General features: G+C 36.5%; 1 protein-coding gene across 1 annotated transcript; it reads left to right on the top strand.

Annotated features, from left to right (window-relative positions):
- The first annotated feature begins 14,416 nt into the window (after positions 1 to 14,416).
- LOC100376102 (uncharacterized) lies at positions 14,417 to 20,070 on the top strand. Its single transcript, XM_002732802.4, has 2 exons — positions 14,417 to 15,041; positions 18,216 to 20,070. Exons 1-2 carry the CDS (start codon positions 14,900 to 14,902, stop codon positions 18,476 to 18,478), a joined length of 405 nt encoding a protein of 134 aa, XP_002732848.1. The 5' UTR covers positions 14,417 to 14,899; the 3' UTR covers positions 18,479 to 20,070.
- The last annotated feature ends 2,882 nt before the right edge of the window (positions 20,071 to 22,952 follow it).

The raw sequence follows: 22,952 nt of genomic DNA, 5'->3' as shown, positions 1-22,952 counted from the left end.
CCACGTTTCTGCGTTCCACAGTTTCGATGTGGTCTTTGAGGAAGGAGAACTTCTCCCACACCCACTTTTCTGTGGCAGACAGGTCCTTGACTGTCTCAGCACCCTCACCCGACTTCCCCACAGTCCTCTTGAGGCGGCTCATCTGGGTACGGTTGGACTTGTAAAAGGTTTTGAGGGCTGCTACCTCAACACCCATGTCATCAGCTTTGTCCTCCCATAGCTTCTCTTTGTTCTGCAAGTCTTTATAATCTGTCATTCTCTTTGAGTAGATAGAGGGATTGTCTTTTAGCCAGTCAATGACCTCTTCTTTTTGCACGTCTGTCAGTGTTGAATAGTAGTAGGGTTTGTTCGTACGCTTTTTGCGGGCGGCTGCTGTTGACATTGGTGTGATGTCTGGGAGATCATCCCCTGCAGGGTTAGGCTGTGGCTGCTCGGGCTCTGTAAGCAGCATGGCTTCATCTTCTGTCGGCGGTGGTGGAGACCTCGGCCTTTCAGCCACTAGGCCTCTGCCTGTCACTCTGTGGCTCTTCTTTGCTGCACCTCTACCTCTCTTGGGTCCCATCTTTGTGTTTTTGGTAGTTTTTCGGGTTTTTCAGGTTCAGGATACTTCTTCTACGTTTGGAAACAATGCAATGAGTGGCACTCAAGTCGCAGCGCTATTTATAGGAATGGAGACAGAGCGTGGGTGTCGTAGGAAGCTTGCCAAGCGTAACAAAGCCTACCAAAGCCTGTCAATCCTTGATTGGGAAAGCGTGAAATTACTTCATGAAAGCTTAACAAAGCGTGTCAGATTTTGATGAAAGCGTCTGACCTCGTGTCAGATCTTCATGCAAGATCGTAGCAAATTTGAGACACCTTAACGAAGCGTGTCAAGCGGTGACAGACCTTGAAGACTAGGGTCTCGCTTTGAACCAAGCTATGCTGAGCTTTGTTACGCTTTGTTGAGCTTTGGCGCGCTCTCAGCGCTTCAATCAATTCGTGGCAGAGCACCCAAAATTGTTAAACAGTTTAAAATTTATTGGCGCTCTTGACGAATGTCCCACTTTACTCCAAGCTCTTTTACGACCCTGACGCTTTAATCAAGTTATACTTTGGTGCCGATTTGCACGCCGCATTAAAGCGCAATCAAAGCGCTGTTGGTGTGAACTAAGCATTACTGAGTTGAGTGTCAATCGTGTGTTTACGCATTTGGAATGGGTGGAGTATGCACAAAAATCACGCGAAGCTGTGGTTTGAAATTGCATGACCCACCGGTTCATCGTAATAATGCATTCGCCCCAGCATTTAGACGGATAGAAATATTTTCCGGCTATACAAATGATGTCTGATTATGGAGATCGATGTGATATTTAGTAAGTTGAATAACTGGTGGAATTATATCAAAATATAAACACTAAACCTGTGTTGATTGTAACACGTGCGTCAGCTGAAGACTTGTGATTGGCTGCCGTTTTTAGTACAAATATCATACTTATTCAAATGTCGGCGGAGGGGAGTGGTAAGGGAAACACAATATGTGAAGTTTCCTATAGCATGCGCAAATTTGGGGTAGGAGTCAATATGTGCAGTCGTCAAAATAATACTGCTCCGATACCCTAGTCTAGATTGTGGACATGGTATTTACAAACACACATTTCATATTTCATTAAATTATCAATCGTGCAAAAAGAGACAATTGACAATTACATAGTCAAATTACCGACGTCACGCTTTCTGAATGTCAAACTATACATTCTGCAATGTGGGTGTATGTGATGTTTCAACTTCCTCAAGGTCAAAGGTAATTCACTATATGCCAAGTGAAGACAAATATTGAATGCCGTGCAAACATGAAAGCGATCATGATAATGTACATACATGAAACTGACAAAGATTGACCTTGCACGTGATGTCATGTGTTTAGTCCCATGTGTGTATATGTAAAAGGATAGTAATGTTGATAAAAACGCAAAAAAAATGTTTTCCCATTTCTTCACATAAAAACAACTGATAAAAAAGACAAATCCGTACGCTAATTCATGTTTTTCCGAATTTGGATACACAAAAAACGGGGGAAATCTCGTTATGCCGTCCACTCACCGACAAACGTCTCGCGATCATTTATAAACATGAGATTATTGATACTTCGTAAGATGAGCCAACCCACAAAGAACACTCTCATGCTTCCTATAATTCTCGAGAAGGCGATGAGTTCCGTGTTCAGGATCTTTCTGCCATTGTGTGAAAGAGAGAAATTGGTAAATAACTCGTGTTTCCAACCTAGGAGAAAAAAATAGTTTATAGTCACTGTGACGAATAAATTTTATACAACTGTAAATCGTCTTTATGTATTTGATCATCAGAACGGGGATGTGGTATGATTGATAATAATTGATTGGTTTGTGAGGGAAATAGCAAGCGTCTTATTCCTCTAGCAGGGCATACTTTGCGATTCACAAATCCCGATGGCGATGTCATATGTATAATATTGTCGAATAAAGAGTGTGAATTTTCTTAAAGGGCGGTGGTCGTCACAAAGCGCATGTTCGAATTTCATGTAAACAAACAATGTATTTTACACGTGTTGTGTTCTTCGCTGTGAGTCCCATATCAAACAGGACGCAGCGCGATAGCCACCGGCCTTCAACATACACATGCTGCTACCGAATACAGTTTGGAATACTAGAAGTAATCTCAATGCAGTAACGTATGGGCGTCGACACAAAGCAAGAACATCTAGCATACTGTGACCACTGGTATAATAAACATAACGGTAAAAGGTAGCTCAGCGGAAAACTCACAGCTGACACCCTTCCTGGGTATACCCATACATCACTCATCACTGTGAATCATTTTAGTTATCTAGGATTTTTTCAAACGATCTAGATATTTATATTACATTCCAATATCATTCATAACATTGCACTATGTTATTGCATGGATGTACTAAGAACATCCATGGTTATTGCAACATTGTGGAAAAAAGCAAAGCATTACGCTTGCTCGCACACACTCTCACACACGCAATGTTAAAGCATAGACCTTAGAAAGCTAAAGTCTATGGTTAAAGCGGGAGGGTCGTCGCCTGCGCACGCTTGGGAATTGAGTCTCAAACGATGATAACAACACATGCTAAAAATGCAAAGGCTCCTAGGTAGACGCTTGTTTGTAAACAATGACACGCTACGGCCATCTGACGCATGCGCAGGTGACGACTCCCCCACTTTAATAATCTCGAAGACTCACCCGGCGTATACTTCACGGGACATGGCGTTTCGAGCCGTTTATTACGCATATCGCCTAATGTGACTCGCATCACTACGTCGTATATAGTTGAAATAGTCACCAGTAATAGAAACGTCCCAATCACACACCTTAAATTATATTAAAATTAATATTAAGATTATCCTAATATCAATAAAGTTTGCTAATTGATCCAGTGTCTACGATTTTGTTTTTTTAGCTAAAACGTAAAACTATGAAAATACATTTTAATACTATTGATATCCACTTGCTGGTCTCATGCCGCCAATTAGTCTGTAATCGATCATACGATTGTTGTTAGCAATGGGATTTTTTTCAACGTTTTATGTGAAACGCTGTGTGTGAGGGCTTACTTCAATTGCGTCAGCTGTTGGACTTTTGTGTGAAGCTTTATGTAATGTTGACAAGCGCCGTGACCTGTGAATCTGCGCAACTCAATCAAACACTACAAAACTGACACCTTTTCATAAAATAGTATAGTGCCTTACAAATCTATGTATACTGTTTACAAACGTGGTTTAAAATTAAACAACATTGTGATCTCTGTTAATTGTTTTTTATTTATTTATTTTTTATTCCGGGGGTAAAATTATACGTTTGTCAAATTAACCAGATGATTTATATCTTAAGAAAGAAAATATTATAAATACACGAATGTAAACAAGACTTGATGAGAAATGAAATGGGTTTAACTCAAATACGGCATGGTATGAGTATATGATAAAAACAATATAGTTACGTAAATTTACATAAAATTGCATATAAGCATCTTACAGAGTAGCTATTGTTCCTGCTTCCATTGATTTATCCCTTATGCACGATGTCTGTGCCTCAACATTCCAGGTATCGGGAGACACTTTGGCCACTGAAAGAAAAGACATTTACCATTATTTGTAAGTAGTTTTACAGTGCGTAGTCTCTGCGTAATATGTAAAAAACGATGTGTTTCTTGTTTCAATCGTGTATGCACGCAAGTATACAAATATTACGAAAATCATAGAATACTAGTATTATGTACAAGGACGGAAATTATTATTCACAAATTATTGATAATATTATGTTGTATGATGATTAAATATTAATTACAAATTATCAACACGCGTATAACACTGATGTTCACTAGACCCTGGTTACGAAAGTAGTAAACTAATCTAGTTGACAAATGTGATAAATTTTCAAAAAATGATTTAAAAATTAATTGATAGGAGAACGCGGTTCGCCTATGTTTGTTCATACATAGAGCTATTTTGTTTAGTATGCTGTGCACTCACAGTAACAAAAAAACGTGAATAAAAAGTTACTTTTGACCTAATGATTGACAAATCAGACAAACAGGAGCTGGCAGATGTTGCATACAACGTTGTGCCCAGAACACTACTCCCCATTTTGATATGAATATACAATATAGAGGTTTAAAAACTAGTGACTTTTCAACGGGCGATCTAATTAGCTTGCAAGATAGTATGATAGTTCGTTTTTTGTTCTAAGTTATCCAAAATACAACTTATCAAGACGCGTTCAACTGGTAGAATTACGCATACTTTTTCATAATAATAGGACACCATATGCCATTCCATTAGAACATAACATATGTTGAATTCAAACTTGTTCAATGAGATTTATTTAATTTTGATAAATGATATTTCAAAATGAATTTATTAAAATGAGATTCGGACATTATAAGTATAGAGATGCTAATATTAGTCTACATATCGTCACAGGTTTTACATTAGAAAATTACATTACTCACTTTCTTCTATAATTTGTGTGACGTCATCTTCTTGACACGAATCGGGTACACAGAATCCAAAGCGAAAGTAAATGTCAGAGATACCGCTGGACTGGATAAAATAAATGTATGTTACACACTTATATTGCGTAGAAAGTTATATAAACATCGATCTCGTATTGTTCGAATTACTATTATTACAAATACTAGCTTTTCGTGTAGCGAAATGTAGACGAATTCACAGGTGGCTCGGTGTTTTTGGAAACCTTGAATTACAATATGCCTATATATCACGTATGAGTCCCAATGCAAGTTGCGTGACGTGGTTGCTATTCGACTACGTCATTTCATGTAGCTTTATTCGAACTTGGTGTCCCGTGAGGTCAACGTCCGTGCCTGCCTAGATTTGAAATGATCGACTGGACATGTTTAGGATTCTTCGGTATGGTGAATCGTTATGATGGTATGATGGGAGAATGTCTGGATTTGGTTTTGTGTAGGACTTGAGGTAGAAGTGTACTCATAAAGACAAATACCCAGGATTTATTTATTGTGCAACTCAATAATGGTTTACTTATTGAGAACAAGTTTTTCATGGTTGTGTTTTAGTGAATAAGTGGCCGTTTTGTCAGTATTATAACACTATACCATATGTTCATATGTCAGAGATATTACGTCATATTGTTGGCTGACTGATGAAGTACTTTTCGTTGTTCTGAATTATTTAAAAAATCTGGGTTTTAAAAAGTGTCAACATGTTTCTATAACAGTGTGGTCTATGGAATTGTTTTCAGTATAACGATTTTTGACAAATGTTAGGTATAAGTTTCCCAAAATACGTCACTATAACACACAAATAAGTGTTATTTCATGGTACCGCGAGTCAATAGCTTTATGATTTTACATAATAAACCAGTGAACATTGTTATGCGATTTATGAAAAATTTTCTCAAAATCCATGAGTAGGCATCTACCTTAATTTGAATGTTTTAACATGACTAACTGCATACGAAGAATAAGCGAAATGGTTGATCTGATGACGTACTCTTATACAATACCACGTGACACTGTAGTGCAGTAGCTAGCTTTTTTCATTGAAAGACCTCGAGTATAATATGTTGTAGATTTTTAAAGTAATGTGTGAAGGGCAGTGTTTTTCTTTTTTTTTTTAATCTCAAAAAATCAGGACACAATTTGTATGCGCATCAAGAACAAACATCAAACGTGCAAAAGGTCTACTGATTCATAGCTAGCTTAGAGTTTCTTTTGCTTTGTCTAATTTATATCATAGTTTGCAAATAGTTACGTCAAATTAGGGTTGCCATGTCCTTTAACAGAAAATCAAATTAGTAACACAATTTCTCAGTTTCTCAGCTATTTTATAAAATATATTTTCCACAATGTGAGGTACAGTTTTCACAATTAAAAGTAAATATTAAATATTAAATACGAAGAAAAAGATAAGCCGAGGACACACACATTATTTGAGTATGGTTGAAAATATAGCAGTATTTTTTTAAATAACTAACGCTTGTTAAATAAATAAATAAATATGCTACCGGTACATGTTATTTTTATTTGTCAATGTTTTTGTCATATTTTATTTGATCGGAATTAATCAAATATTGCTACCGAAAATATTATGATTGTATACAAAAACGGCAATATGCAGACAAGATTGATTTCATTACTTATTATATAAAACATAATTTTTTGCCGTCTTAGTGTTTGCGATATCATTTAAATTGGGCATTACTTTGAGTGACATCATGAAAACTAACTATGCTAATACAAACTATTAATGACGATTTTTTTTAATTTCATAATATTGCGTCATATGAGAATATGTAACGAATCCAAATTATTTAATTAGCTAATTAGTTATTTGTGTTAATTAGTATATTTTATCTATCTTGCCACACATTGCGAATTGCTGCAATTATATGCAAATTAAATTACCGACATGCAAATTAGAATATTACATATACATATTTGTCACAAATTGATGAATTGTGTGATGAAACGGTTTTCACATATATTATTTACGGAAATCTAAAAATATAATAAAATGTGTGTAGAGCATCAATATTAAATATGATATATACACCAAATTAAATTTGGTTAAAATTGTACAATATTGTACAAATTAAGAATATTCAAACATAGCTTTTATATTAAAGAATATTATATTAGCTTCAATTGGATTACTTAGATTTCGCATTTTAATTAATTGATAGTTTTCAAAATATGACTTAACTAGTTTGAAGTTGCACCACTTTCTGAAGGTTGCCTAAATAAATATGTATTACAAGCACTGGTTGACAAAATACAGTAGGTGACCTTTAGGTTAATATTGGTATGTAACGTACTGTTGCCCAACGAGCTAAGCTGATAAATAACCACACCAAAACACCACAGACGTATTTTGTCAGGGAGTGTCAATTTAAATTTTGGCGCATTGTTTGAGATAGTAGTTCTCTGAAGGTGACATCATAGCCGTGTATCTGAACTCAATGCCTCAGCAAATTAAGGTCACCAATTTTGACAATTGATATAATTGTGATATCCTTTTAAATAATTTGATATAAAACAAATATTGGTCTTACAGAGACCAGGTCGTCTCTATATCGCCAATGAAGTACGATACTGTTGGTGTCATACTGTAAAGTATAATTCGTATAAATATACTACTACTTACAGCATTAAATCCTTCTTGCGTCACTGGTCTTATTCCAACCAAACAGTAGCGACCATCAATATGTACACTAGACGCTGTATACTCCACAGCCATGCATTGTTCAAACGTACCGATATCTTGAAAACTCCCAGTGACCGCGAAATCTTTTGAGATTTTCCCGTTGGATGAAAACACTATATATAAAAGCAACATATGTTTACTCTGTGTTATTGTAAAAACATTTTCAGATATAGCTGGTGTAATGGAAATAATACTATTTACGCAATATAAAGTATTAAAATATCCAACACAACTGAATGCGTCTATTTTTATTATACTCACTTTGCATGGCATAAAGTTTCCGATCACGGAAATCTGTTATATAAATATCCATGTCATTGGCACATGAAACGGACACGTTCTTTGAAGTCAGCAAAATGTTCGATTTAGCTAAACGAACAACAGATGACTCAATATCAAGTAGCCCATCTCCGAAATCACGTACTTGTCTGGCGAGACTGTCGTTCGACAATGTCTGCATGAGTTTACTGATCTTAGGTTCGCCCAGTATTGCGAAAGATGATATTTCCATCCACAACGCGAAGAAGACTATCGCGAACGTTCGACAAACTATCATCGCATCAGATTTTCATCACAACATTATGTGATTTGTCTCATAGAAATAATGGTGACACCAGGTGCAAACTCTGTCGTGGTGGTCGTCGATTCTTAGTTTAACTAACTTAGATGTTTCGGGTCAACCTGGGTTGATCCCAGGGGAATATTGCAAACAATCTGACAACATATGTACAGAGTAAATAGGCCTTGTCAATAAGGTGTTATAGATATGACATGAGTGGGTCAGCTGAATCGCCCGAAACTGATTCAGCAGATTTCGCTCTCTTCAAATGAAACCGTACAGTACACTAATATAAACGTAACTAAAAGTTTAGTAGAATTGGACGAAATTAAAAAAAAAAAATCTGCTAAAATTTAATATTTAATATATATTTTTATATTATGATAGTAAGATTTACATAACCTTATTAACCTACCAGAACCTATATGTCTCACGTGTGTGCCGCAGTTGTTTCTATTCTATATACGTACAAATAGTAGTGTCCACGCTTGTCATACATATTTGCTTGCATGCATACCAACAAGCTATGTACAGCCTATCATACTTAAATCTCATGGACAAGTGTACTACACAAATACTTTACACTATTGCCGTGTACGACTGCTGACATGATTTATTTTATATATTTCGTTCGTGTAAAATCATGCAATACACATAAACACGTTATTCCGATACTAGGCAGGTCAGTCATAAATAAATTGTCGAGAACGATCATGCCACACTCTTCTCTATTTTTTAAGAAGAAATTCAGAGTCAAACCAAATAACACCCCGTCTTAAATTGTAAAATGAGATTCCGTTTAAAATATACACTGTAAAACATGTATTTTAGCTAGTACGTTATTTTAGCTAATTTGGTTAATCCACAATTTCGCTTAATTAAGATGTGGCTAATTAGAATAAAGTATATTCTCACAATGAGAATGTTGGCACTTTAGCTAAATTGAGTGTTTTACAGTACTAGTATATCTGTGATTTCGATTTACTCAGTTGAACTGAAATTATTTATCTGCAGAAGTGTGAAGCATAACCATGGCTTCAAAGTTCGCTTAGACAACCAAGTATTGTTTGGATGGTAGATAGGGTGAAGATAACCTGTGTTAACCAGCCGCATATCTATGATACATACCGCCCTCTTTAGTTCAGTCAATTTGTTTTACTTTGACGTCTTTATGAACGTACTCTTATTTTTGTTCATGTGTATTTCTGCATTGTTATATTTCAGCCAAATTGCTGAAATTTACCATTAACCAATATGTTTTTTATGGTGTAAAATATAGATACATATACATACCAGGTTATTATTGTTAAAGGTGACAAAAATTGGCTTAAGGTAGAGATGCAGTTTACCTGACAGGTATTTTAATTAGTTAATTAGGAAAACAAGATGACCTCCCTTGTCCACAAAACTATATATTTTCGGAAAGCTTATTGTATGAATTTTAAAAAAAATTTAGTATTTTTTTTATGGACACTGTAGTTTGAAATATGCACAAAAATGTGCTTTTTTGGTCAAAAGTGATTTAAAAAAAATAGCTCCTAAACCATGCTTCTGTTTCTTGTCAAAATTGGTTTATGGGTACATCTGTTTACTATGAAGAAATCGCCGTCTTGAAAATTGTCTACCAGTTGTCAATTTTGCAGGGCAGCAGCCCAAATTTCACTACTTCAAGTTTATGCATAAATTAACACCCAGGCTAGTTGTATGTACGATTGTTGTAACACTGTTCAACCAAAAACAATGCCCCGACGGCGTTTTGAAGATAAACACATTGTCAATCATTTGTGAAAATTTCAAAACAAAAGGTCAAAGCGTCTAGGAGCTATTTTTTCTGGGATGTGCACTAAAAAGAAGCTGAGATAATTGCTAATTTGCATGACAATTCACTCAGTAAGAAGTTAGCTAATGCTCATAATTAAAATGGCTGTAACAGTTCCAAATTTAAATGTATTATCGTTTTGTTAAAAGTTAAATATAGTGCATAATATGGAGATCTCGTCATTTCTTTTTTTCACCATGTTTCTTTTTTATTATTTATGTACAGCCTTGCTAAATCTTGCTAAGCATTCAAAAGAGAGAATTTTTGCATCTGTTATCTATATTTTAAAATCGTTTTTTGAGTATGTTCCACTATTCACAATTCTACAAAATTTTAACAGTCTATAGGCAAGACTGTTTGGATAATAAAAAGCCAAAAAAAAAAATTCACTCCCAAGTGCCCACAAACATGCCTCTCTACCTTAATAGGTGTTTAAAGGCGTTACGTTTGAAGAATACGGTAATCTTAACGATATATGAGACTGTGTAATTTCGATGTAATTCCCCTTTCCTGTAACAACTTTTCCAACTGTTACTTCACTGAAATTGATTTTACACTGGCCGATAAAACTATTGAATGAATAAAATACGCATTAGCAACAAACCTTGAGTGCAGTGACGTCTGCCACATTGATGTACTAAACGAATAAAACCAAGACAAACAAACGTTGAATATTGAAAGTCGCAAATTGAATTGTTTTATTTGATATTGTTATTTTATGCATTATGAATACATGTAATTTTGTAAATGACATTTGTTTCCTGTAAACCTTGATCTTTGTTTTCTAATTTGCATATGTCTTGTGTATGTCTTGCATCGTCTTCATATCTATAACAGAACATGTGGTTCTTGGTTTATTTATGAAAAAAACACTAAACTTACACACTAACAAGACAAGAAATATGTTAGTGAACTAGTTTGCCTAGTCTTGGTAATTTGTACCTACACTTTTTTAAAAACTTCAGTTTTGTCACCAATTGATAATACAGTCCACATATCATGAAATTTCACCGGCCACGATGTTGTATCTACATGCAAAACAAAATCCTCACAGAGAATTACCCTAAAGTAACTAGATATACCATCTTTAATTCCCTCACCATTGTTTCAAAAGGTCCACCTCTTACTAAAATCATGAGTGCTAATAATTACTGACAGTAAAGTAACACATAATGTTTTGTGTCTCTGAACTTGCAAATTTCCCCATGCGACTTGTGCATGTTATTTCTACCAAAAGGCATATCTTGTATTTGGTTTCCTTAATGATGTTCTAACATTGACCCGTTTGCCACACTACTGAACACCAAGGTGGAGTCACAACAACCATGCTCAGATCAGAGCTTATATCGATTATACTTATTGTCGATCTATTGTATATTCCTCTGTGCCACAGCTATTTGATTGACTCTATTGTACAGCTAATACCGATAAGTAATTGTCCTTTATAAATTAATCACTCGAGAAAGCACCGTACAAGCCTTAGGCGACTGATTTTTTTCTACTCGCCTTTGTCTCAGGAAAGAGATATAGCAAGTAGTACAGTCGTGAGCTTTATTCTTTGCAGACAAGTTGAGTGAACTCTGGGTAACTTTGTAAACTAATCACCTCTTTAACAAGTTATCCCTATTCCCATCCTGGAAATGATACCAATCGCTGATTCAAGTTTGGCATTATGACCAGCGAACTCTCAAGATCTAGTTCATACAACTTAATATGCTTATTTGGTGAATGTGCGTCTATATAACACATCTTGATCTGATTTACATACTAAGTTCACCTATCATGCTATGTTTGACAAATCAGAAGTGTTAATTATCCACTTAATTGCTGTTATAATTAATCATGTCACGGATTTTTAGTAGCAGTCATTTTTGAGGGAAACTATATTTAAGCCCGCCCTATTGTAGCTATATTTAAGCTTTGTCAGGTTCAATATTATTGGCTCTAACCTGTATGTATGATTAATTGATCTCATACGTTAGACTCAAACATAACTTGTTTAAATTGTATGAATCTAATCGTACAAATGTACGTTAGTATTTTAGGAGAATAAAATTAACTAGTAACTATTGAGGTCGTATTGTGTATTATAACACGACATATCAAGATTATGTGCCATTGACATGTGGTCACGTGATTAATTATTGAATTTTAAAGTGACGTCGCCGCGCATGCGTATGAACCTCTGCTTACAAATGACGACCTTGCATATTCGTATCGAAAGCGAATTGGCTGGATTAGTATCCACAAACATTTTACAATGGGATAAGAACACTTTTGTTTGGCTTTACCACATTGTGAAACTACTGCACCGAAGTCGGCACTCCCGTGGAGGTATAAGTCGCACCGAACGTTGCGTGTTTCTGTACCAGCGTCTAAGCTGAAATACGAACTGCGGACAACTAATAATGTTATTATGAATTGAATTATATTTACCATACTTGTGTTAAAGCGGGAGGGTCGTCACCTGCGCACGCGCGGGAATTGTGTCTCGGGCGACGATAACAACACACGCTAAAAACGCAAAGGCTCATGGGTAGACGCTTGTTTGTAAACAATGACACGCTATGGCCATTTGACGCATGCGCAGGTGACGCGTCTCCCGCTTTAAGCGTTCACTGTTAACTGATTGATTCAAGATGAATATCAGAATCTGGGTGTGTTGTGTTATAAAACGCAATAAATCCATATTTAGACGTATGCTATTGCCCGCATGCCTAGTCAATATGTGTTCATTAATTCCCCATAAATAATTATGCCCGTCCATACTGTTGAGCGATATGCTATACACCCCCAAGGTTAGCTCATATGTTGTCAAATTGTGGGTACGACATTGGCTATTATAAGGGGTGATGGATATGTATTCGAAAGCCACCTGTTCCCAATCGGTCGGTAGAAGGCGTACCTTGGGTTGCTACAATTCTTAGACCCGAGCAGGATTTATGTCGGGCGAAAAAACCCGAACTTTGTCTGAAAGGGACTAATTCACGAAAATAAGACTAGTAGCGGTCGTCGATCATTACTATTATCTGTGTTACTTTAAACATATACAGCGAACATTTTAATGTCAGAAAATTGTTTTGTGGCCGAAATTATTTTTGAATTGTTCCATCGTATCATGAAATGCGAAAACATTTTGCTCACATAGACTACATATTTTCTGATATGATGTTGCAAGTTATCGACCCACCACAATCATAAATTCATGACATCAAAGACTTTCACCCAAAACACCAGTTCTAGTGTTTATTAGTGTCTAAGAGCATCTAAGCACATGTAAGCAAACAGTTGCATTGTATACCAAATCGGAAAAATATTACCGATATTTATACTTATCTTGACCAGAAATACGACCGATACTTCTATGTAACACCCCCCCCCCCCCCGGCAGAGCAGACGACGTTTCCCAAAATTGAAATCCGCTGTTATTTCTCTTCCTTTTTAAATAGTTTCTCCTTTATTCTTTTTCAAAAACAACATTATATTCATATCCATGGTCAATAATGGAATACATCATCGCGAATAATCTGCTGCAATGACGTCATAAAATCCACTAGTATTGATAATGCTTAATATAATATATAATAATATTTCCTCTTCGCCCACAATACAGCCTTCAGTAAGCAGTGGCGGCGGCACGGGGTGGGGCAAAGAAGGCGGCCACCCACCCGAAAATAATATTGGGGGAGGCGCCCCCCCAAAAAAATTAAGCTGAAATCTGTTGTGCCAGGAAAATTTGCCCCTTCAAAATGCAGGAAATAGCGTTTCAGAGGGTCTAGATTTCAGATCTCGCCGCCTCTGGTAAGCGCCATATTTTGGAACTCTGGTGACAGATTGGCATGACGTCATGTTACATAATTTACATTCAATCTGTATTAAATTTAAATCCTGGTATTTATTATACAGGTTACTCCCGTCGACACGGCGTAGTGTTTAACGACGGTATTAATGAGCAGATGGAGATGACAGGCGGCGTATCGTCGGGTCCAGATACTTCAGGCTTCCAATTACACGTGAATATTACGAGTATGTAACATGCCGTACCTACCAGAACTATGCTGACAAGTTCGTGTGTTCATAAAGTTCAAAGTTCAAAATAAAAAGTATAGTACATTTTCTTAAACTGATTTTTGCGATTATCTCTTTTTAAAAAAATCAGAAAAGTGAAAAGCAAGTCTGAAAATAACGCAATAAACGGGATCCGTATCCATCACATCTGACAGCTGTCTGGTGTTCACACAATTAGCAGAATAATCAAGCTATTCAGTGAAAACTTGAATATTGATTTCGGTACTGACCTAAACCAACTCAGAATCATCCCTGCGTTCACAGCTCTGTATCGATAGTAATCATTTCACTCACGCGCATGACGTCACAGATCGAGCCGCGGATTGACGCACAGTATGACGGGATTTATCCATCAGTTTTGATCGTTGTTGTATGCGTGCTATACGACAGTTCTCATTAACATCTCGTCAGTGTTGCGTTACCGCGGTAACCGATTGTCCCTCCATCAATTATCAGTCGACCATGGTAAACCTGGGATTGTCCTCAAACTTTATGGAGCCGTATTTTAACGTTGACAACACTGTGTTCTGTCGAGTACACGTGTCATAACTGTGCCGGTCGAGTCGATGATCGTTTGTTGCCAACCCGGTTGTACTCGCCCGCAGTATAGGGGCGTGTGTGATTACAGCTGCTGCAGTAGTAGACGCATCAACATAATTCAACACCCTGGCGTTGGTATTTGACGATACATCCTGATGTTAGCCCGGTCTCTCGGGGTGTAAAATGTACCTTGGCATTCAAGTGTACTCGGGTGGGTGCAATGAGCACATCGTGCCCTTTTTATATCTGGCAGCCCGTTGTTTCCTCCTTTGCGTCTTCGCGGTCAACGTTGAATCTACGACTACAGTATCAACTCCAACAACATGTAAGTAAAGACGTGTTTATTATTTTTGTATACGCACACAAATAATCTGCGGCTATCGAAATAAACGACATTAGTTTTAAAAGTTTGTATGTGTTGTAGCCTTAAATACCCCATGCTGGCCTCGCTGGTATGAAATCGAACACTATGTCCTTCGGTGTCTGTGACATGTGTCGGCTATGGTATTTATTAATACATGTATACAGTTTATTTGTATCATTGAATGCAGAGTTCGTACACCAATTGTTAATCCAGGAAAATTTAATAAATATGGATAACAGAATCGCTGCAATGCAGCTAACTTTTGGAGGCGGTGGAGAATCGACAGCTGTATAGTAGCATATATTGCTGTTTTATTTAACACGGCATAACAAGTAACCGATGTCATGTTCAGAGAAAAATGGGGAAATAAAATATTCTCCACAAGAGGATGACAGTATATTGGAATGTTGAAAATACACAGACTGGTCAGCTGTCGGCGTTAAACTGTCTATTATTATAAAGTCAGTAATTCATTGTATCACGCACCCGCTGACACGACATATTATATGGACCTCTTTCCTTGCTAGCTCTTATTACTTTTAATGTGTGGCTGAACATAAAACAAACAATATTGTGAGAGTTTAGATTTGTATAATAATTTTGTATGCCTAATGTTTCGATGAATTCGGCGTATAAACCACATTTCCCAGTACGCGTATACATATATACGATATTTGTTATATATATTTAGATTATAACAGTTTTACACATAAATGCGCTGTGATGTATGTGATTATTATCGATATCGATCTTTTTGTAATCGCGGTGTGGTTATTTATAGTTCTCAGATGAATACACTGTTTTTTTTTTATTGTTTTGACATTTTAAATCATACTGCAGTTCACACGTCACGTCCTAATTGATGACGACATCACATTCCATCAATGAGATCACTACTCAATACTCAGATTCACCCAGCACCGTGTCAACACAAATTTTCGTAAAGTGTTTAGGGTAGATCAATAGACCATCATTATGCAAACACGGGTAATCCGAAAAAAACAACTTTTTTTTCTGACATTCTAAATTTGAAAGTGTATTTTTTCGTTTATTATAGTATTACACCTTCCTTCTTATAGTCCTGTGTCTTTGACAACCTGAAATTTATAACTATTGGCAATATTTCCGATTCATTAATTTGGTGTTTGTAATGCATGCCAGAGCTAAATCCACTGGTCACTAGGAATTCGTTTCAAGAATACCCAATAATGCCGTCGCTCTGGTCGTTCTATATATCCTCCTCAGCTACCCGCGGAACACACGGCCTTGTATTAATATAATAACTGATGCTCGCTTTCATGATCATCCGTGATCATCAGATAGTTCAATTACAGCGACATAGTCGCCATACAGCTTGTATGGCTTCGGTGAGTTACACTGCAACGCTCGCAAATTCCTAGCTAGTATTTACGGATATGATGGACACATAAACGAAGAGAAAGATATCGTTAAAATTAAAATCGTCTTTGCTCACACAATGGGATGCAGTCATTATGATCTATAAATGTGCGCGTGTTTTTTATTATACTCCCACAAGCGAAATAAAGTTATTTATGAGTCGGCAGACCATTTCATCGAAATCTGTACCATTCTGAAATCACACCAACGTGAAATCTTAACATAAAATCCCAATATACAGTTTCGCGGTTACCCATTTCCAAACTGGTTCAAGAAAAGTTCCAGAAACAGTGACTGTATACACAATGGGAGTAAACTATTTGTCGTCATAGAAAGCAGAGAGACAACTTCATCCAGTCCAGTCTATGGATATTAATTCTGCATTGAACTAAAAAGAATTACTAAAATGCACTGGATGCAGTAACACGTGTCACATCATTATATATTACTATCACGTTGCGTCACATACTGAGTTAAAATGTAACAATTTCCCATGTTGCATTGCGATTAGCCGTGATTTATTATAAGACGCATTAGTATTAGCATAAATCTGACGCGTGGAGAATGGGGTTCCGCCGTAGAGTGACTGTGCGTCAGACGAATTAACTTAGCGTTTAAGTCTAACCAATTTACGACTAAGGACGCCGCCATTCCGTACACCAGTACTGCCTCTTTGTTTGTGCGGTTCAAAGTCAGTATCATGACCAAATTCCGTCTTTAGGGGCTACCAAAGTACCACAACTTGCACGTCAGTCTGTCTTACCTATATGATCTTTCGAAAAGTTCGAGAACATCGGCCCAGGAAAGTGCTAAGGATTCTCAAAGAATATGCTTTACAATAATTATGAAATTTTATCTATGAGTTTTAAGATGTGGTGAACATAGACTGCCACTCTTTAAATTACGTACAGGGTGAGATGTCCTATAGGCAAATAATCTGAAGGTAAAAGTTTCGATATATCGGGCTATATTATTCACTTCCTGTGTGAACGTTTTACAACTTACATATAAATAATGAAATAATGAATCCTAATATCAGATATCCAAGTTTTCTTATTTCTAAACTCCGACTCTTCAATACTAATATATATCGATTTTTCAAGTGCTTCCCCAAAACACGACTTGTAAAAATAATTGAGCCAAACATTTTACAAAAACACTGAAAAGAAGATTGTGGTAACATTTTCCGGGTCGCCAAACTTTGTGACAATTTCCCTTGACCAGATTTACATATTTGATTGAAGATAATATTTGAATGTCGGACCCAAATGAGGACGGAATGTTGAAATATTTTTTTCTTCTTTAAATCAATTTGGCCAGCGATTTATAATTCTTATAATGTATAATTACTATTTTACCGAGACTCATATGCGTGTTCACATTTTGTTCACAGTCCGTGTAACACTGAACATTTGAGGTTCCATAAAGTAAACTTAAGGAATTATTTCATATATTCATGATAATAACATGTCCCCGGGAAATGTTTGTTTCTGTTTGCCCATATTAGTGTCCATTTCGTACCAAAACTATTTGACGTAATATGACACGTTTCAAACTTAGTGGTTGTGGTATCGTTTGTTTTACATATTTTAGAAGAGACACTTCCAGTTTGGCATGATCAAATTTCGCTAATAACACCGCCCTAAACAAACGATTTAGTATTCAAATCAACAAACCGAATCCAACGAATCCCGTGGAACACAATTTAAAAATATATATATTTTTTTTTTCTTGCAGATCCGACTGTTGCATCTGAAAATGTCACCGATTTCGTAGAGAACTCGACATTGATAGTGAACTCAACTACTACTACAGTGACGAAACAGCACACTGATGATAAGCTACGACCTGTGGATGTAGTTACGATTGTTGTCTGTGTTTGCGTGTTTGGATTCGTCTTCTTCGTCGTTGTTGGCGTATTGACTTACTTGCACTACAAGATTGGCAAAGCGAGACGTGTCAGCTCAGCGTCAGTAGCATCGCACTACCCACCGCCTTGAATCGAAATAGGACTGTCACTTATAAATGGGACATCTCAGTACCAATCAATTAAAGTCTGGTTTGATCTCGCCATTCTGGAAGACCAATGGTCTAAACCAGCCGTGTATCGAATTCAACCACGTGTGCAAAACATGCCATCATTACAAATACGAAGAAAAAAGAACTGCGAGCAAGTTAACTACAATGATGTACTATGCAGGTAACATAGGTCTCTTTGTAAATAAGCATTAGTTAAGGGGCTAGTGAGATAACATAAACTGAGCTGAACTGAAGTGCTGTGAGAAAAGTACAACATTTCTGATCGTATCAGCTGACAATAATATCTCTGGCATCACTTACAATGTTTAGTAGGCCTTGGGATGAGCGAATATTTCCCCAAGGTCAATGAGACTATGACGTCAGTAGTATGTAATCGTCTATACGTGACGTAAATTACAATTTTACATGTGCAATTTCATAAACTTGTATACCGTCTACAAAACGTTGTGGAGGATTAAACAACTATGGTGATGAAACACGGATATTTCAAAAATTTCACGCTGAAGATGTTCATTTCTATTCTACATAGCTATATTGATATGGCGGCCAGTACTAGTACTACGACTATATACTCCGAGCGTAACGTACTTATACAGTATACTTATGGAGACTCCATCGACTGCATGACATGTACGTTATAAACCATGATAACTCTGTATGTACTATGTTCTTAAAGTTAATATCGAAGGTGGAGATGCCGAGAGAAATACAATACTGAATACGCCTAGAGTTTCAATATTTTAACCTTGGTATCTCGGGCTGTGTATACAGAGAATATCCATATCCTAAATTGTAATACGAGTTGATTTGTGATTGTCTTATGGGGTGGAACATGGACAAACTCAACACATGCCGCATACGAATACACAGCAACATTTTGATCTACCTCCCTGGCACCAGATTGGACGTGTAATCGCTAGGAAATTATTACATTTACACAATGACAGTCACACAAGAGCAAATAGGTTACTCCCCCGCACCAGGCTGGGCGTTAATCCTGTCTTATCAAACACAATTGCCGATGCGCTCCGTACATACTATAAATGAATGCCCGTCATCAATGAACATGGTCACACCGAAAACGGAGAGCGACTTGTATGTTGTACTGTAATTCGACAGATAGCTGCGACGTTCCCTTAGAAATATTCCTCTACCACATTCTTCACGGATTGTTACGTTTTCGTCCTATCTGTGGTTAGAAATGAACGATTCTTTTAACCGCCAATTTTCAATGTTGCGCCAATTTTAATCTTCATGGCCTATTTTTAGCCGAGTCATAGAATTTAAAATCCCCGATTTACATTACAACACATGCTCGCCGAGTGGCATATGAATACATAGTACACAAAACACCCACGCATTGACTGGATGGTTGGTTATTATTAATTTACACTTCGAAACAAACAAATTTCAACAATAAATTGAACTACATGTATTCTAAAATAGTTCCTTCATCAAAACCGATAGTTGAACATTGAAGGTACATTTTTAAAGATATTTTTTAATTGAACTGTAAATGTGAAGCAATCTTATTAAACACAGGTCATTTTTATTGTGTGTCTCTTTATCTGAAGCATTTTACTGACCCAAATACAAACAAAATAGCGAATTATGTGGGAGTATGTTTTCGTTCGCCGACGACTTAACTGTTAATTAACGTAACATATTGACCGTTCTTGAATTATGTGTTACCGCGAATAATTGCAACACACGGGTTCTCGGCTTACTCATATAACGCATATTTTTTCAATATATATTGCCGGATTATTGCGAGTTATATTCATATTTTTTTCTGTACATACATCTCCCTCACATCTGCATCGTAGTAAGTACTCGTAGTCGTTTTTTACAATGTAAACGTAATTTTACAATATAAACAAAGGACAGACAAAGTACCCTTTCTCGATAATGTATATGAATAGAGAGGATAATTTGCCCCAAAAGTCTGGTTATATTGAATATGGACTATGGTTACCTACTACTATTATCTATATATTATAGATATGACATTGGTGGGTTGAACATTTCAGTTTATTATGTACAGTCTTTTTATTGTTATTTTTGATGCAATAATGTACCACAACCATGAATATGCCGGGTCTATGTTTACTTTTTCTTTAAGAAGAAAAAACTTACTGAAGTAGTAAACGGATGGGTATCAATATTTGTTCAGCACTATACGGGGAAAGAGGTGTAATATGCGTTATTTGATCTTCATTTGATTTGATTTTCAATCGTTGAAAGTACGAGACGGCGACAGAATTTCAGCCTCAAAAATGTAATTCAGTTTTATATATACTGCGCCCTCTACCGACCCTAAGTCAGACCAGACATACATAATATTTACATACGTTCTACATTCAACTCACACTAAAGGTTAAAGTAGAATGCTACGCGCAAATTTGTTACACATGTGCATATTTTGGCGCATATAGCACTAACAATATTTCGCGTCAAAATCTGTTTACAATTATTCGTTTTAGTATTGTCAAATCGAAAAACTGACTTTGGGGGTTGTCTTAGAGACGACGTCAAAAGATCGATGTCGGATAAAAAAACTTATTTCCTTTAGTTTGGGGGTGGGGGGTTTTGACCTCAAAAGGTTTCCATCCTACAAAAACGATTTTTTTTTAATGAAGTCAAAAAAATCTTGGAGTATTTGTAGTTCTATCCAATCATGGATAGAAATAACCGAAAAAGGAAAAAAAATAGGAAAAATGGTTTGGTTCGAGTGTAAATCTGTGCGTCAAATGAGGTGCATTTGTAAAATCTTTTTACACCCACCCGACAACCAACTGCTATGCAATACTACTGTCCGATTATCAATTTGTATTTAATGGTGAATGTAGTCTGACGCCATGACCAATATTTATCAATTAAGTTTCAGTGGGGGGTAGGGGGGTTTGGAAAATACTAAAGGAATTAAGTTTTTATCCGACATCGATCTTTTGACGTTGTCCCTTAATATTGCCATGTATACCGGCGTGTTTTAAATCTAATAATACCTTGTCATATGGTCTATGTCCGCCGTGCTCTATTTACGAATATCGAACAAATGACGCGGTGCACGTGACCAAACTACACAAGTGTTTGTTTTGCCCTGCGACTGCGCATTTAAATCATTTTGGCCAAACTATGATTTCCCATCTGATCTGTCAAACATTCTGAGTTTGTATCCCTTTTTTCGGCAGTTTTTTTTAATGATAGTTTAAGATATCATAAGATATGATACAAATTACATTATAATTTACCATTTAGCTAAATTTTAAAATGTTATTCAGTCCACCGACGTAAAATATGTATTCTGCGCACCCATGGGTGACTTGGTGTTCCTATAAAACGTCTTAGACGGGTCCTGGTAACGGGATTATAATCTCGAAGTCTGTTGCGCCCTCTATTTCGTAACTCGGCAGTAAACTACATATCCTGTATCTGCCATAGATGAAGTAAAAATGATAACCAGCGAACACGTCAAATATTACTAAATATAACTTGTTATATAAGTTATTTGGTATATGTATTCAAGGAAGTTGTTAAATTGTTGTCTGATTTTGACATTTGAGCACCAGGAACGAGTCGTTTTTTTTATCACAATCATGATGTAAGCTGAAACCTTGTCCGATAATCACACAAAGCTCGATAATTGATGAGCCCAATATGGAGAACAACCTTTGTGAGCGCAATTCGGAGAGCGAAATTCAGGGTTCCCCATCTGAAATCGAGGGTACATATCCAGATTTGTTTTACATGTACTATCTTTTGTTTAATATAGCGGTAAATGTAGTCCTCGCCGAATTTTAAATATAAAAATTGAAGAAGAAAAAAACAGCTGATTCTTCTGCCCGCCATTACTATTGCACATCATTTACAACAAGAATGTCTTATCTGCATCGGTGAGCAAAATGCTGATAACATTAAAAACGTTACAGACGGTCGTGAGTCCGGAGTTTTCACGTGATCAATTGAATAATTGCACAACAAACAGGCATGGTATCTCTCTTCACTGTTTAATTTATCCACGGTTACTACAGAGATTTCTTCCAGTAGCCGTGATTTATCTTACGTTTCAGCGATAATCTTGAAGTGTGGTGATTAAAATAATCTCGCCGATCGCGTTTATTATATACAAATGTACCACGAAATTTGCTAAATGTCTATAGGAGAAGTCAGTTACACTAACATGTATCGTATCGAAAAACAACCAGATACTCAAGTTTATATGAATTAGTCTTAGTCATCCCAATTCTCGCCGACAGCAACACTTATTCTTTCTATTAACTGTCTCTGGGCCATGTTCCTCCGTGTGGTGGCAACAGCAAGTACCACTAGGCTGAGTAGGATGAACAAAAAACCAAACACGTATTGCATGGTGGCTGTCAAACACAGTGAAAATATGACAACTAACTGCGAGTTGGTGAGCAACACCACCTTGGG

This window comes from Saccoglossus kowalevskii, chromosome 7 (assembly GCF_978046115.1).
Source record: "Saccoglossus kowalevskii chromosome 7, keSacKowa6.1, whole genome shotgun sequence".
NCBI classification, from domain to species: domain Eukaryota; kingdom Metazoa; phylum Hemichordata; class Enteropneusta; family Harrimaniidae; genus Saccoglossus; species Saccoglossus kowalevskii.
The sequence above is the reverse complement of the archived record's forward strand: the minus strand, read 5'-3'. Positions and strand labels throughout refer to the sequence as shown.